Source organism: Hylobates moloch, unplaced genomic scaffold, assembly GCF_009828535.3.
Source record: "Hylobates moloch isolate HMO894 unplaced genomic scaffold, HMol_V3 SCAFFOLD_19, whole genome shotgun sequence".
Classification (NCBI taxonomy): domain Eukaryota; kingdom Metazoa; phylum Chordata; class Mammalia; order Primates; family Hylobatidae; genus Hylobates; species Hylobates moloch.
Genome location: NW_026652294.1, coordinates 16,327,233 through 16,344,616, shown reverse-complemented (window position 1 = coordinate 16,344,616; position 17,384 = coordinate 16,327,233). Strand labels below are relative to the sequence as shown.

General features: G+C 49.8%; 1 protein-coding gene across 2 annotated transcripts in view; it reads right to left on the bottom strand.

Moving 5' to 3' along the window:
* Positions 1-17,384, bottom strand: part of MYH9 (myosin heavy chain 9) — a 104,137-nt gene that overhangs the window by 59,869 nt on the left and 26,884 nt on the right. For both annotated transcript variants that reach the window (XM_032138751.3, XM_032138753.2), the window contains exon 2: positions 6,758-7,109. In XM_032138751.3, coding sequence (XP_031994642.1) covers positions 6,758-7,090 — 333 coding nt within the window. In that variant the 5' untranslated portion in view covers positions 7,091-7,109. The remainder of the gene's footprint in view (positions 1-6,757; positions 7,110-17,384) is intronic.

Below are 17,384 nucleotides of genomic sequence, written 5' to 3'. Positions count from 1 at the left end.
CTCATTGGGTGGTTATGAGGATTAAACAAAGCACTTAGCACAGCACGCAGCATCGCCTTGGAGAGTAGCTCTGAGTAGGTCAGGAGAACCATTTCCAACAGCGACAGTTTATACACATCTGTCCTTCCTCGTCTCTTCAGGTAAATACACCTTACCTTGTGACTACCTCCGTGTCTTCAGGGAAATATACTTTACCTTGTGACTACTAATTCTTTTCCTAATAAATTTCCTGTTACTTTTTCTCCCAAGATCCCTCTCCCCAACAACAACTCCTAATAGCTGCACAAGACTCCCAAGACCACCCAGGGTGGCAGGTGCTCAGTTGAGGGAAGCAACTCTCTTTAAGCAACTGGAGTGACCCAAGTACCCTCTTTCTAAGAAAATGGGCCTGAGGGGCCCGGCAAAGTGAGGCTGGGGCTCCACGCACCACATCACCTGTGGCCCTGCCTCTGTGAAGTGACGATGGAAGGTCACGAGGCATTGGGTAGAGCTAGGAGCAGACGCGGGTCTCCAATGCCAACCTCCTTGGTCATGGAGGCCAGTTCTCCGAGCTCCTTCCAACCTTTTGTTTTCTCCATCACAAGTGGCCTGCACCTTCATTGTTCATGAAGCAGCCACCATCTGAGGGACTGCATGCACTATGGGGTCAACTCAGCCCCCTCCACCTGTGCCCTCTCCAGTCGCTCCAAAACTGGGGATGGATCTTGTGGCTGAACCCCAAGACAGGGTCCACACAGGAACCAGTCATGAAGAGAAGGCTCTTCACAGGCACTGGCCAAAGGCTATGGCACAGGGAATTTCCAAGCAGCAATTAGACTAAAGGCAGAACCCAGAGGGCCCCACCAACCACAAAATGGTATGCATTCAAAACAGCTGAGGCCAGGCACAGGGGCTCACACCTGGAATTCCAGCACTTGGGGAGGCCAGGGTGAGAGGATCGCTTGAGGCCAGGAGTTCGAGACCAGCCTGGGCAATAAAGCAAGTTTCCATCGCTACAAAAAATAAAAAAATTAAAATTAAAATTAGCTGGGTGTGGTGGCATGCACCTGTAGTCCCAGCTACTCAAGAGGCTGAGATAAGAAGATCACTTGAGGCCAGGAGTTCGAGGTTGCAGTAAGCCATGATGGCAACACTGTGCTCCAGCCTGGGTGACAGAGGCAGACCCTGTCTCTTAAAAAAAAAAAAAAAAAAAAGAGCAGCTGAGCTTAGAAATGGACAAGCGTGTTTGGCTGCTTGGAAAAGGGGATGCAGGGCCCTTGATTTCCTTTCTTCCTGGGATAATTAGTCACTTGTTTTCCCTCCAACTACTCTTTTCATAAGAGACCAGGAAAGCGCTGAAGAAGTGTAAACACGGTATTGGCAACCTGCGGGTCCAGGCATTTCAGGAGGAAGAGACACGGGAGCCTGTTCTGGTTTTTCCTCTGCGTGAATGTCGAGTGGGGACAAGACAGAAGGCCAGGGAGCAGCAAGGTCACCCCAGGAGCTCAGAAACAATCAAGCTTTGTTTCTGGACTTTGAGAAAACCCACACTCTAGGAAATCCAGCCCAGGAAAACCAAGGACACGTGGTCGCACACTAAGGGAGTGCCATGGAGCCAGATGTTTGGAAACAGCTGGTGCTGACAGCAGAAGGGGACTGCGAGTCATTAGGACAAGTCTTGCTGACAGCTGGGTGGGCAGATGGTCCTGTGGAGTGGTCTACGGGGGCTCAAAGTTCTCTGGGCTAATCCCGTCAAATCAGTGATGATGGAGCTAAGCCCTGCGGAATGAGCACTGAGGCTCAGGTGGGAGGAAGGAGATTCACTGGATGCTCGTGGAGGCAAGACATTGAGCAAGTGGCTTTGCTCCCACGCGGCGTGGCCACGGCACGGCACTGCTCCATTCACAGGCCACAGAGGCTCTTTGTGCCCATCCGCCCCCATCCCAGGGCCTCACCCCCTGAAGAAAAAGACAGAGCAGCTGTGGCTCAGAATTAGCCACACCGCCCACAATGCTGGGCAAACAGGCTGCACGAAGGCTCCTGAGGTCATGATTTGGAAGCTTAATGGAGTGATAGACCATAAATGAGGCAGCACCTCCCGCCCAGGCGGCCCCGCCCAGGGGCGCTGACATGCTAATAGCTCTGCACCTGCTGGGGTCTCCACTAGAATGACTGCAGAGGCCACCAATGGGCCTCTTAGTGATGATGCTTAGAAGAAGGCTGGTGAGAGGCAGGAGGAACTGCACACCAGAGGTGACAGCAAGGAAGCAAAAATGAGAGTTAATGCCTCCAGCCAAAGAGTTCTGGAGAAAAGGCGTGGGCACTACCCACCATGCCCACCCACAGTAAAACCTCTGCATGTGGCTTGCAATGGAAAGACGCAGCCACTAACACTGAATGTATCTGAATAATGACGGTTCCCTTTCGTGGGAGGGAGAGGCCCTGTGCAAGCTCAGGCAGGCTCAGGTGCTCCACTTGTTTCAATTCATATCCAGCAGATCCCAAAAAGAGACTCAAGTTAAAAAGGCACCAATAAAGAGCCAAGCAGAGAAACAGGAGTTACTTTCACTTGTAACACACATCAGCAGCCTGAGTCCAGGCCCCCAGGCCTTGCCCTGAGCCAGGTGCCGGCTGGGTGCTTTAGAAAGTTCCCATGGACGCCGGGCGTGGTGATTCACGCCTGTAATCCTAGCACTTTGGGAGGCCAAGGCGGGAGGATCACAAGGTCAGGAGATCGAGGCCATCCTGGCTAACACGGTGAAACCCCGTCTCCACTAAAAATACAAAAAATTAGCCGGGTGTGGTAGTGGGTGCCTCTAGTCCCAGCTACTCAGGAGGCTGAGGCAGGAGAATGGCGTGAACCTGAGAGGCAGAGGTTGCAGTGAGCCGAGATCGAGCCACTGCACTCCAGCCTGGGCGACAGGGCAAGACTCCGTCTCAAAAAAAAAAAAAAAAGTTCCCATGGAATCCTCGCAGATGAGGAAGTGAGACTCCACACAGCCATGTCTCACAGCCAGTAAGGGGCAGAGCTGAGATTTGAACCAGGTCCTGGAGGCTCCAACTGTAGCACTTAAGGGCTCTGCTTTACTGAGCAGAGGCCATCTCAGCTTAGTGGCACAGCAGAGTGGGTGTGACATAAGCTATAAAGCCTGCCAAGAGGAGCGCCTCCCAATCCCAGACAATGAGGCTGCGGCTCCCATGTCACCCCCACAGACACACTGTGCTTCCTTAAAGCACAGTCTGCCATTCATTTATTTGCAAGTCACTAATTCTGAATTTCAGTGGTTAATACTCCTTAGCGACAGGGGCCTTTAATTTGGTCCACATGATAATCTCACCAAGTAACAGATGAGACACAATAGGTCTGAAAATCAAGAACCCAAGTTCCAGCCTCAGCTTGGCCAACACCTGGCTGTGATCCTGCTTAAGTTCCTTGCTATCTCTGGGCCTCAATTCTTCCCACCTGCCGTGTTAGAACGCTGGGCTGGGGCCGGGTGCGGTGGCTCATGCCTGTAATCCCAGCACTTTGGGAGGCCAAGGTGGGCGGATCATGAGGTCAGGAATTCGAGACCAGCCTGGCCAATATGGTGAAACCCCATCTCTACTAAAAATACAAAAATTAGCCGGGCGTGCTGGTGGGCACCTGTAGTCGCAGCTACTCAGGAGGCTGAGGCAGGAGAATCGCTTGAACCCGGGAGGCAGAGGTTGCAATGAGCCAAGATGTCAAGGGTGCAGTCAGCCGAGATTGCACCACTGCGCTCCAGCCTGGGCGACAAAGTGAGACTCCGTCTCAAAAAAAAAAAAAAGAAGAAGAAGATTGGGTTTAAAGGAGACTGTTCCACATATCTACTTGTTGATAGGTCTTTGATGAGCCAGGTTCATCCCCAAAAGGGTGGGCATCGATGGCAGAAAATAAAGACCTCGTTGTCACAGACTTACTTAGCAATCAACAAGGAAATGCAGTCCTAGTCAGGAATTCCAGGCAAATAAAATGGCCCATGGCTCCACTGAAGGCTTTAGCACATTGCAGGGCACTCAGAAGCATGAGTCTACCCCGTAGAAATGTGCTCAAGTCTGTCTGAAATCATCCAGAAAATTAAACAGCTGACCCTTTGAGAGTTGCTGTCTCTGTAACAGAAAGCCTGTCTCTGTAAAGCCTGCCACCACCTGCTTTTATTACATATGTGATCATGAGCAAAATCCCTCAGTCTGAAAGTTGGTCTTCCCATCTGTAAAGTGGGAAGGTCATAATAATCTTTTTTCTTTTTTTTATTTGAGACAGGGTCTCACTCTCTCGCCCAGGCTGGAGTGCAGTGGTGCAATCTCGGCTGACTGCACCCTTGACCCCCCAGGCTCAAGTGATCCTCCCACCTCTGCCTCCAACAAGTAGCTGGGACTATAGGCACGCCACACTATGCCCGGCTAATTTTTTTTATTTTTTGTAGAGATGGGGTTTCACCATGTTGCCCAGATTGGTCTCAAACTCCTGAGCTCAAGCAATCCTCTCGTCTTGGCCTCCCAGGGTCCTGGGATTGCAGGCATACACCACCATGCCTAGCCTATAATAACCTCTTCATGGCTTTTTTCCACTAGGTCAAAAACATTTTGGGGACTGTTTTATTCAGCCCAAAGTTCAAGGTGGCTAGAGCGGCATAAAGAAATAAAGAGCTATTTTAGGAATAATAACAAGCAGATATTTCTTTCCCACTGGGGACAAAACCAGAAGGAAATATCTTTGAGTTGAACAGAGGAATTTGGGGTTGATATTGGACAGGACTTTGTGACCCCAGAGCCCGTTGCCTCCGGGATGCATAAATGCTCATCTCCCTGTCTCCTAACTTGGTGATGGGCTGTGTTTCTGCATTTTCTTTCTTGCCAGAAGAAAGAAAATGACGCCCCTGATCTGCTGCATGTGCTGGCCCTTTGCACATGCTGCTCTCTGGACCCTTAATACACTTCCCCTTGGTCAAGCCTGGCAAGGGACCAGCACTAAAGTGCTGAACAGAGTCCTGGAGCAAGTCTTACTCTTGGTGGCTCACCTCTGCTCAAAGCACACTCCCTAGGGAAGTAAGCCACACCAACAAGCATCCGTAAAGAACAAGATGGGCCGGGCACAGTGGCTCGCCCCTGTAATCCCAGCACTTTGGGAGGCCCAAGCAGGAGAATCACTTGTGCTCAGGAGTTCGAGACCAGCCCTAGGCAACATAATGAGACTCTGTCTCTAATAAAAATATTAAAAATTAGCCAGGCATGGTGGCACAGGCCTGTAGTCCCAGCCACCAGAGAGGCTAAGGTGGGAGGATCGCTTGACCCTAAGAGTTTGAAGCTGCAGTGAGCTGTGATCATGCCACTGCACTCCAGTCTGGGCAACAGAACTACTTTGGGAGGCTGAGGTGGGAGGATCACGAGGTCAGGAGTTCGAGACCAGACTGGCCAATTAAAAAAGACCCTGTCTCAAAAAAAAAAAAAAAAAAAAAAAAAATAGTAAGATGGCAGAGATACCAAAAATGGGCTTGGAGCAAATGGTGAAGGGAGAGGAGATCCAGTGATGCAAGAGGAACAAAGCAGGAAACCAGGAACTGGCACTCCCTACTTTAGAAGGAATCTACATTTTTAAAGTGCAAAAGGCTTATTGGAAAGAAATCAAAAGAGATAAAAATATTTTTAAAAATATCTTTTAAAATATTTTATTTTAAAAGATTTTTTTTTTTTTTTTTAGACGGAGTCTTGCTCTGTCGCCCAGGCTGGAATGCAGTGGCGCAGTCTCGGCTCACTGCAAGCTCCGCCTCCCGGGTTCCCGCCATTCTCCCACCTCAGCCTCTCCGAGTAGCTGGGACTACCGGCGCCCCCCACCACGCCTGGCTAATTTTTTTGTATTTTTAGTAGAGACGGGGTTTCACCGTGGTCTCAATCTCCTGACCTCGTGATCCGCCCGCCTTGGCCTCCCAAAGTGCTGGGATTACAAGCGTGAGCCACAGCGCCCGGCCTTAAAAGATATTTTTTAAAATATTTTAAATAATTAAGATATTTTATTTTAAACAATTTTAAAAGATATTTAAAAAATAAAATGTTAAAAAAGAAGATTTTTTAAAGATATTATTAAAAATAATTAAAATTTTAAAAAAGAGGCCAGGCGCAGTGGCTCGCACCTGTAATGCCAGCACTTTGGGAGGCCAAGGCAGGTGGATTACCTGAGGTCAGGCATTCAAGACCAGCCTGGCCAACAGGGTGAAACCCCATCTCTACCAAAAATACAAAAATTAGCCAGGCATTATGGCAGGTGCCTATAATCTCAGCTACTCAGGAGGCTGAGGCAGGAAAATCGTTTGAACCCGGGAGACAGAGGTTACAGTGAGCCAAGATCACACCACTGTACTCCAGCATGGGCAACAGAGCAAGACTCCGTCTCAAAAAAAAAAATTAAAAAAGAAGGAATCTACAACATTGACCTGAACCTTCATATCTCCACCAAAACTTGAGGATGAAGGCCAGTGGGTGGGCATCCCTCAGACAGGGCCATGTTCTTCTCCCTACATATGTTCTAAAACAGGCTTCCTGTTTTGTTTTTGGCTGCAAAGGGAACAGAATAATGCTGTAAGAACATCCCACTAGGATGTTCAGATGTCAAAGTTCAAGGATGTCGCTCCAGCACTCCTTCAAGCCCCCTTCTCAAACAGAGAGCCAGGGCCCAGGCACATGAGGGTGATGGGAAGACCCGGCCCGCCCCCACCTCGGAGCCCGCAGACCTATCCTGTGGGGTGCCACAGCAGCCACTTACGTAGATAAGCCCTGAGTAGTAACGCTCCTTGAGGTTGTGCAGCACCGAGGCTTCATTGAGGCACGTGAGCTCTGCCATGTCCTCCACCTTGGAGAACTTGGGCGGGTTCATCTTCTGGATGTCATCCTTGTTCACCTTCACCTTCTTCCCGTTCTCCACCAGCTCCACGATAGCCTCTTCGCCCACCTCCTCCTTGAGGCTGGCTGGCTCGAAGCCACTCTTGTCGGAAGGCACCCATACCAGCTTCTTGGCAGCCCAGTCGGCCTGGGCCAGCGGGTTATTGATGAAGTTTTTATCCACATAGAGATACTTATCGGCAGCTTGCTGTGCCATGGTGACTTATAGCCAGGACCTAAGGGGGGAAGAAAAAGGCAACACATTACATACAACTATGTCAGCCACACAAGATCACTCATGCTCACACCTCTTCTCTTTGCAAACTGTATAGGATTAAGACGCAGTAAAACTCTATATAACCAGGCTGCACAATTTTCTTGCTCCACGCTTTTGTGATAAAGATGTACATCACTGAAAAAACAAGCTGGGCTCAGGACAGTGGCTCATGCCTGTAATCCCAGAACTTTGGGAGGCCAAGGCAGGCGGATCACCTGAGGTCAGGAGTTCAAGACCAGCCTGGCCAACCTGGTGAAACCCCGTCTCTACTAAAAATAAAAAAATTAACCACACGTGGTGGTGCACACCTGTCATCCTAGCTACTCGGGAGGCTGAGGCAGGAGAATCACTTGAACCCAGGAGGTGGAGGTTGCAGTAAGCCAGCTCACACCACTGCACTCCAGCCTGGGCAACAGAAAAACAAGGTGATAGCAGGGATTTTGTTAGCAACTAATGGTAAGGTGTATCGCCCTAGGGTCAATACACAATCAAGAAAACTATTGTGCCAAATGAACATAACAAGAGTCTCAAAGACAGATGCAATTCAAGTCGCTATGCTACAGATACAAAGGTAGCAAAGTAGCCACACAGTTTAGGAGGATTTCCAACAAAAACAGGTTTCTAATCAGCCAAAAAACACAACTGACTACAACCCCACATAGTGGAAGTTTCCAGTTTAAACAACTTGTTATTAGTTCATGAAGTCAACCAAGACAAGAGAAGAAAATAAAACATCAATACATGTTGCCACCAGATTTTAATTCCATCTTGATAATACAGCCCAGAAAAAGCAAAGAGAAAAGATGCCAGGTTCCAAGAAACATGGAAAATGCTAAGAGTGCTTCCCTTTGGGGACACTAAGGTCAAAAGTGACCCTCACAATTCATGGGCCAAGAGAACTTAAGTTCATGTGTGTTTGCTTTTTTCAAAACTCATTTGCAAAATGAAGATATAAAATAGGTCAGGGACGCCGGCTCAGGCCTGTAATCCTAGCACTTTGGGAGGCCGAGGCGGGCAGATCACCTGAGGTCAGGAGTTTGAGACCAGCCTGACCAACATGGAGAAACCCCACCTCTACTAAAAATACAAAATTAGCCAGGCATGGTGGTGCATGCCTGCAATCCTAGCTGCTCAGGAGGCCGAGGCAGGAGAATCACTTGAACCCAGGAGGCAGAGGTTGTGGTGAGCCGAGATTGTGCCATGGCACTCCAGCCTGGGCAATAAGAGCAAAACTCCGTCTCAAAAAAAAGACATAAAATAATAATGCCTTATATATCTGTATGGTTTTATAGTTTATGAAATGTTTTCACACATATTTCGCTATCTCGAAAGGTCTTTGTCGTAACAACTCTGTAAACCAGGTAAGGTATATATTATTACCACCAATTTACAGATGAGGAAACAAGCTCCCTGGATGTAAGGGGCTTCTCCATAGTCATCCAGTCCTATGGCCTTTCCATGGCTAATACCATCGTTATTCCTGCTCAGAGGCGCAGGCTGGGATCACCTGAGGTGACTACTCTAGTGTAAAACAGACTCAGCTTGTGGCCACCAGAGGAGGCAGCCCAGAAGCTCACTGCCCAGCTCCCGCTGGGAAATCAAGGAAGATCAGGAAGGTTTTTTTCCCTCTGTGAGATCAAGCCCCCTCCCCTCAGGCCCCTGCAATCCAGGAAGTCCCTAGATCCAAATACAGAACACCATGGGCTTTCGTGCTTCCAGATTCCAAGAGGGACTTGGATCCCAAGGAGGCTGGGGGCATGGGAGGGAAAGAACAAAGGGAAAAGTCTAGGCTGCCCAGAACTTTTCATCTGGGCTCATTAGTGGTTTTCAGTCAAGGCCGAGGGGCTCCCCTGAACTCACTCCAGGAGGGGCTGTTTTCCAGGAAAAAAACCTTTTTTGCTGGCTCCCTTTTGCCAGGAGGGACACAAGTCCCAGGAACAGAGCTTGGCAGTGTCACCAGGTTCCCCGACCGGTGGCTCTGTTGACATTCCCAACACAGGCAAACCCCACAGACCCTTGTGGGGGCCAGGGGGCACATCTACTCTGCAAGGACCACCCTGAGAGCAGGCCGGGCTCAGAGTGAGTCAGAGCAAACAAGACAGGAACAGTGGCTGTGAACTGCCTGGCCGCCCCTCGTCTTTGCTGCGGGTCTGAGGTCTAGGGTCTACGCCAGGAGCAGCCCCCAGGGCACCACCAGCTTATTTTCAACTGTCTGCACTTCCACCCTGGCCAGTCCATTCAAGCAAATCCAAGGTTTCTCCCTGCCAGGTAAATCCTAGTTGTTCTTTGCCTCCCTACCATGTGTCTAACCACTAACTAGTCAACAGGCACCCGTAGCGTCTAGCACCCAAGCTCCCCAAAGTCTCCCCATCGCATCCCTGCCCTGCTCAAGACCTTGCAGCAATCACAGAACACAGGTCTCAGGGGCTGCAGGTTCTCAGCCTTTTCATAGACCCCAAACCCACGAAGGATAACTCCATGAATAGCAGAGAGACTCACTTGAACCCCATACCCCCAAATCCTAAGTGTGCTGCTGACCCCACCAATGAAGGCATCTGAGGACATCGGTGCCCCTCACGAGACTCCTACCAAGAGCAGAAGGGGCAGGGGATGGTTACTAACTACCTCCCAGCACCAAGCTCAGTTTATTCACCACCTCACCTAACTGGCAACCATCCTGGGAAAGAGCTGTCTCATCATCCCCAATTCATAAACTAGGAAACAGACTCAGAAAGGGCAAGTCACTTGCCCAGAGTTGCCCAGCCCAGGCATGGAGTGGGACGCTAACCCAGGGACGCCTGGCCCCTGTGCCTGGCCTCCTCCCAGAACAATTGTGCCTGGGGTCCCTCGGAAGCCAGGCCAGCACTGGAGCTGGACCCTAACTGTCCCCACGGGATAAGTGTGATGTGGGGAGTGGAGAGGAATGCATTCCAGAGCGTTCAACAAATATTTGCCGGATGTTATCGGGTAGGCAGGAAGGCTGAGTGAGCCTTCCCAGTGTGGACCACATGGCCCGTCAAAAAGCAGGCACGTTACAACTCAAGATTTACTCCCTCAGCCCGCTACTGTCGGCAGCAAGCTTGCAGCCCATCAGCAATGGCAGAATGAGCTCTGACCGTCCTCAAACTCTGCTTCGCCCCAGCAATGCCAACCCTAATAGCAAAGAACCCATCTGGTAGCCTGGCTTCTCGGCAGCCCATGGGCACCCTCAGGCTGCAGGACCCAGGCACTCAGACTGCCCTGGAAATCTGCTCTGGAGGGTCACAAACATCGCACCAGCTGGCAGGGAGGAATTCCACCCAACCAACTGCCCTCAGAACCTCACGCTGCCCGACTTTCAGGCCTTGGTGGGAGGGCAGGGGACAGTCACAGACCAGTGGTGTCCACTTGAAGACTAGCAGAGGCCTGGCCACCAAGCCATAGTTCCTGCAAGAGGAAGAGAGAATGCATCCCGCCAGGGACACCCCCCGCCTCCAAGGACCAAGGCTCCAGCCGAAGGTCAGAGCCCCCGCTTGCTGGGCACCTCCCTCCCAGAACTTTTCATTAAGCAAGGCTGGGCTCTGCTCAGCCTGGCCAAGGACAGGGCTATTTGGTTTCCGCAACTCTGCTAGAATGACGTGGGTTAGCAGCAGCGCCAAGATCAATACACGGGTTAGACCAGCAGGGAGAGCCACAAAGGTCAGGATAAACAGTGGAGTTTCTATGAAAGCCCCCTCGCCCACCTGGGCAGGATTAGCCACATTCAATGATGGGGGGCCACAGGGCTGCAGCAGAGCTGCTGTTTCCACCTGTATCCTGTGCCCCTGGGGGCGTGTGTGTGTGTGTGTTTTCATGTGTGTGTATAAGTGTGTTCAGTCAGGTTAATACTCAGACCTCTCCAGGATGCATGTGGGTTAAACCACCTTATCTATAATCCATATGCCTCATTTATGAATGGGGGATAGTGAAGAGCTGCTAAAAATTCAATAAGGGGCACGACAGCGGGATACCCGGGAAGCAGCCTATCAAACACAGCAGCCAGCATGCAGCCACTCCTCCCTACTCTGTCCTGGGGCTGTTAAACGGCTTCTTTGAAACTTTTTTTTTTGAGACAGAGTCTCGCTCTGTTGCCCAGGCTGGAGTGCAACGGCGAGATCTCAGCTCACTGCAACCTCCACCTCCCAGGTTCAAGCAATTCTTCTGTCTCAGCCTCCCGAGTAGCTGGGACTACAGGTGCCCGCCACCACAGCCGGCTAATTTCTGTATTTTTAGTAGAGATGGGGTTTTAGGTCAGGCTGGTCTTGAACTCTTGACCTCAGGTGATCTGCCCGCCTTGGACTCCCAAAGTGCTGGGATTACAGGCATGAGCCACCGTGCCCGGAAGAAACTTTTTAAAACTGCCCATAATATAAAAGTTTTTGAAAATAAAAGAAAAATAATCCCCTAAATTCTTGAACTCCCCCCATCATCCCTCCCCCCTCGCAAAATCAGTTTTCTCTTTCTTTTCGTGGTCCTTTCTGGACCTGGTTCATGGAAACACTTGATTTTTAACTATCATGCAGAGGACAGAGTTTCAGATTTTGTATTTTCCTTACTTACTATGACTGTTTTCCTGTAGGGCTAGGATTTTGCTTGGTTTTTGTTTTTTGAGATGAAGTCTTGCTCTGTCACCCAGGCTAGAGTCCAATGGCACAATCTCAGCTCACTGCAACCTCCGCCTCCTGGGTTCAAGCGATTCTCCCACCTCAGCCTCCCGAGTAGCTGGTATTACAGGCATCCGCCACCATACCTAGTTAATTTTTGTAGTTTTAGTAGAAATGGGGTTTCACCATGTTGGCCAGGCTGGTCTCAAACTCCTGACCTCAGGTGATCTGCCTGCCTCGGCCTCCCAAAGTGCTGGGCTTACAGGCGTGAGCCACCGCGCCCGGCCCTAGTGTACTACCACCTTGAGATACATTCCCAGAAGTGGAATTATGGGAGCAAAGAACATACAAACATTTCTACAGTCCTGGGATGTCCCACCCAATTGTTTTCCAAATGGGCTGAATCGACATGCACTGCCATTTGAGCAGGATATACATGTGAAAGCAACCAATCAGCATCATCTACCACTTAAACACACACACACACACACACACACACACACACACACACACACGAAAGATCTCCGTGGCTCAGAAAGTCCCGAGCTCCTGTGGGAATGGGCAGGCCAGCAAGAGGTTCAGAAGGAAGCAAGCAGCTCTCGCCCCTGGAGATGAGATTGGATCAGGCTGAGGCCATCCCCCAGCGCTTTCCTTCCCGCCGGCTTCCTGCGGGTGCCAGTCCAACTCCAAGAAACCCAAGCAGTTGCCTTTTTAGGCCATAATCGAGCGGGACACAACCAGAGGCTAAATTAGGACTCTCAGGAAATGATGAAACTGAAAGTAAATAGGTTGACCAAAAACATCTTCTTTCAACCCAAAATGTAATGCCTCAATTATTTGCCTTCTCCCCTTCCCCGCAAACATCCATATGGATCTTTTATTTCTCCCTGTTCTCCCAGAGAATCCTCTCCCTCCCTCCCTCCGTTTCTCTTTTTACTTATTTGTGGGTTTGTCTGGAAAATGAACAGCTAGCACCTTAAAGACAGAATTTATTCTACTCTCAGATCTTTGGTCGAAACGTTGAGAGCATTTCCACTCCCAGACAACGAGGGCTGATGTAAACCTTTCCGTGGGCCAAGTTCTAGGCTGGGAGTGTCCAAGTCATCACCTGCACCATAAAGCTGCATAGACCGAGGGCCTGCTAGTAAGCGCGTGTGTTCTCACTCAGTCCTTGCAATAATTTCATGAGGCACATACATACTCATTTTATAGGTGGGGGAAATGGGGCTCAGACAAGGCACAAAACCTAGAGTCAGACTCAGCCCCGTGTGGCTTCAATGCCCTGCTCCATTTCCCCCTTAGCTGCCTTCCTGGTGAGGTCAAGGGGGCTACAAGAAGCAAACAAACAGAGAACCCCCCCTTATTAATTAAGCAGACATTGATAATGCCACCTCAAAGCTGTAAACCCCATCTCCCCATGCTGGCTTGCACAAGGGACTCCATCCTTCCAACCTAAATCACTGGGTGCTAAAAGTAAGAAAGAAGGTGGAAGTGTGACCTTGGGTGAGCCATTTGAGTTCTCTGTGCCCAGTCTGCCAGGAGTTGACCTAACCAATCTCCAATGGCCTTGGGCACGCCAAGGCTTCAGTTCAGACACCCCAGCAGCCTCAGCCCAGACACTGGAAGCCCTATTCCTGCCTCACCACTGATGTATGCAAGCAGCCCCTCTGTTTGTTTTTTTCCATCCCCACCCCCATCCTGGAGAACACAGGTGAACATGTCCTTTCTCTTTCTACTTGCGGCCGTTGGTTTTGAGTTAAATAAAACTATCAACGTAGCTGGCTTCCACTGTTAAGAAAGATTCTTTGGGCCAAGCGTGGTGGCTCATGCCTGTAATCCCTGCACTTTGGGAGGCTGAGGCGAGTAGATCACCTGAGGTCAGGAGTTTGAGACCAGCCTGGCCAAAACAGTGAAACCCTGTCTCTACTTAAAATACAAAACTTAGCCGGGCGTGGTGGTGTGTGCCTGTAATCCCAGCTACTAGGGAGGCTGAGGCACAAGAATCACTTGAACCCAGGAGGCAGAGGTTGCAGTGAGCTGAGATCGTGCCACTGCACTCCCGCCTGGGCAACACAGTGAGACTCCATCTCAAAAAAAAAGATTCTTTGAAAGCAGCTGCTATAATAATGTAGAATTTTTCAAGCTCATTTGATTCACTTATTCAATCAACTAATACATAGAGAATCCACATGCAAAAAAATCATGACAAAAGCTTAAAGATCTCTGGGGGTTTCTAATGAGGTCATGCGGCAGGACGGACATGCACCTAGGTGACTAGGTGGAGTGTCCACCTGGGCAGTGTGGTACAGTAGACAGAAAGCAAGCTCCTGGGCTTCCTTCTGTCCTGTTCACTGCTGAATCCAACACCCAAACGCAGTAAGCACCCGCTAGACAGATCTGCCATGTGGATGAATGCAGAAACTCCTTGCTGTGTGGCCTTGGGCCGGTGCCACCTCTCTGGCCTCAACTGTAAATACAGATAATATTTTATGCTGCCTTCCTGCCTCGCAGGGCTGCTTAATGCAGTATGTATTCCTTAAATGCACACAACAATGAGACAGGACACCTACCATAGTGGAACATTCATGCAGAGAGGAAGACCCACGTCAACAACCAGCTCCACCACAGACTCAATGAAGAAGAGGAGAGGAACATGCAACTTGCCGTGGGAACAAAGAGAAAGGGACACTTCCTTGGACACTCAATCGAGAGTGTCGTGGAGGATGTGACATTTAAACTGGGTCCTGGAAGATGGGTAGAATATTGGCAGGGAAGGGAAGAGATGGTGGAAAAGTATTTCGGGCCGAGGGAGAAAAGCAAGAGCCAACGTACAGAAAGAAGGTACGGTCCCTTAATAACCACATACAAAACGATGCTACGGCACTATGGCTATCTGGGGCCAGAGAATCCTTTGTGGTGGGGCTATCCTGTACCTTGTGAGGTATTCAGCAGCAGAGCAGCACCCCTGGCCTCTACCCACTAGATGCCAGTCACACCCTGTCCCCAGTTGTGACAACCAAATATGTCTCCAGACGTCACCAAAGGTGGAAATTGGGGGTTGCGGGGGAAGACAAATCACGCCCAGTTGAGCCCACTGATTGAAGGGGTTCGTATGAGCAAACGCAGCACTATGAAGCCAGACCTCTCAGTCATCACCCTCCCCCATCTCTGAAGTGCACGGGCCGAATCTCCTTAACAAAACAGAAATCCTCAGGGCAAAAGGATTCCCAGGACCCCATAAAAATGGCCGTTATAGATGGCATTGTCACCAAGGAATGACAGCCCCTTGTAACATACTGTATTCTAAGAGATCTGACCTAGATTCTCCTGGTGGACTGTGCTTTAAAGATCCTGAATACCCAATTTAAAAGTAAACCAATCAACCGGGCAGAAGAGACTGATGTGCCTCCCCAGGCAGGCAAGAAGCACCTTCAGAACCTCCAACACGGCAGCCAGCCTGCGACTCATAAGCAAAGTCACCAGCATCAAAGGGTCCAGATGATTAACGGAAGACAAGCAGGAGCCACATTTTGGAGGTTGGGGGTGGAAGTTGTTGACACAGCTGTGCCAGCTCACCCCACCCTGGGAATCCCATCAAACGCTAATTTTTTGGTTTTTTGTTTTTTTGTTTTTTTTGAGACAGTCTCTGTCACCCAGGCAGGAGTGCAGTGGTGTGATCTCAGCTGACTGCACCCTCCACCTCCCGGGTTCAAGCAATTCTCTTGCCTCAGCCTCCCGAGTAGCTGGGACTACAGGTGCACACCACCACGCCCGGCTAATTTTTTCTATTTTAGTAGAGATGGGGTTTTGCCATATTGGGCAGGCTGGTCTCTAACTCCTGAGCTCAGGCAATCCGCCTGCCTCGGCCTCCCAAAGTGGTGGGATTACAGGTGTGAGCCACCACACCAGGCCCAAACACTATTTATTGAATAGTTTTGGCAAATCAATCTGGATTAGACACAGGAAATCCATGGCTTCCACTACTGGGACAGCCAGATTATTTCCCGCCCAGAGCTCTTCCCCATACCCCTTCATATATTAATAAATATATTTAAACACCTACCAACAAGCCATCTCCACCTAGAGGACGCATCATCACACCTGAACTCCCCCACCTTCTCTCCCCAGACCCATACTCTCTTCTGGGTGTCCATCTCTGGGAGACACTGTCCATCTGGTCACCCAAGACAGTCATCGTAAACTCCTCCCCAGCCCTCCGCCAACACCACTGCCCGTGCCCTGTTCCAGTTCAGGCCCACAGGCCCTCCCTTCTGGACTGCTCCAACTGCCTCTCTCCTGGCCTCCCCTGCCACTTCTACAGAACTCCTGATGACTCACAAATTCAAATTCCTATTTATATGACTTCCTATTTTATTGATATTACTTGGTCAGTTCAAAATGGTTCAACTGCTCCACACCTTCTCCAGAATAAAATCTGCATGGTAAGCACGCCCTCTAGGACCCCATCCATTCATCTTGCCCCTGCCCTTCCTTTCTGCCACAGTGGTTCCCAGCGGCATATAATCAATTCCCCATTCACACTACACTCTGCTCAGGCCTCCAGGCCTTCAAAGAAGCCAGAGAAGTGTCCTTTGTACTAGGAACCCTCTCTGAGATCTCAGTTCAAACGTTCCCTTCTCTGAAGACTTTTTGCAGCAAAAAGACATTTCATATATATGTCCTTCCCGTCTGTGCTCTGTACTTGTTCCACCATAACCAAACAGCTAAATACTCATTATTTGTAGTTTTATTTGAGGACAGGAATTGGGTCTCATTCCTCAATTCCAAATGTCTGGCACAATGCCTGGCCCAGAGCAGGTGCTCAGTTAAAGGGTCCTGAATGAATAAATGAGAAACAAGGCCAAAATGAGGAAGAAAGACTTAACAGGGAAGGTCCCAAGAGGCTAGAAAATCCCTTGGGCTGTGGCTGTGCAAAGAGGGACAGGGCTGGAGAGCTGAAGGTAACAGGAGAGCCAAGTTGAAACCACACACGCATGAGGGTTATAGCCACCTAATTTGTTACAAACACCAAGCCATTTATGGACTAATTTTTATATCCTTAAAACAAAAAGGGAAAGAATGCATACTGGGGATTTCAATCTACAAAGAGAAATAGGACTGAAGATAATTTACTGGTTTTGCATACAGTTCAACCATCTCTGTTTTCTAGAACCTTCTAGCACCCCCTGATTAACTAATGTAGAGGCACCTACCACCTACTACCAGTCCGACATACCAGAAAGAATCTTGGCTGGTATGGCCTCTGCTCTTGCTAGGATGCCATGAGAAGGTCGTGTGCCCTCCTGGAATGCTACACCTCCATCTATCAAGTAGATGCTGGGAACATCAACCTTTGGTATCAACTCAGAACTGAGAGACAGAAGTGGAAAAACCACAGCCATGTGAGGTCCTGGTTCTGCAAATCCCAAGGTAAATGCTTGTAATGCCCCATGATGGGGTTTATGGCTTTGCGGCCAGACAGACCTGGGTTGGAGTCCCAGGTCCCCTACTCACAATTCCTGTGACCTTGAAGCTGCTAGCACCTCAATTTCCTAGCTTTAGAATGAGGACAAACACCACCACCACCACCACCACCACCTAACATCAGAAGA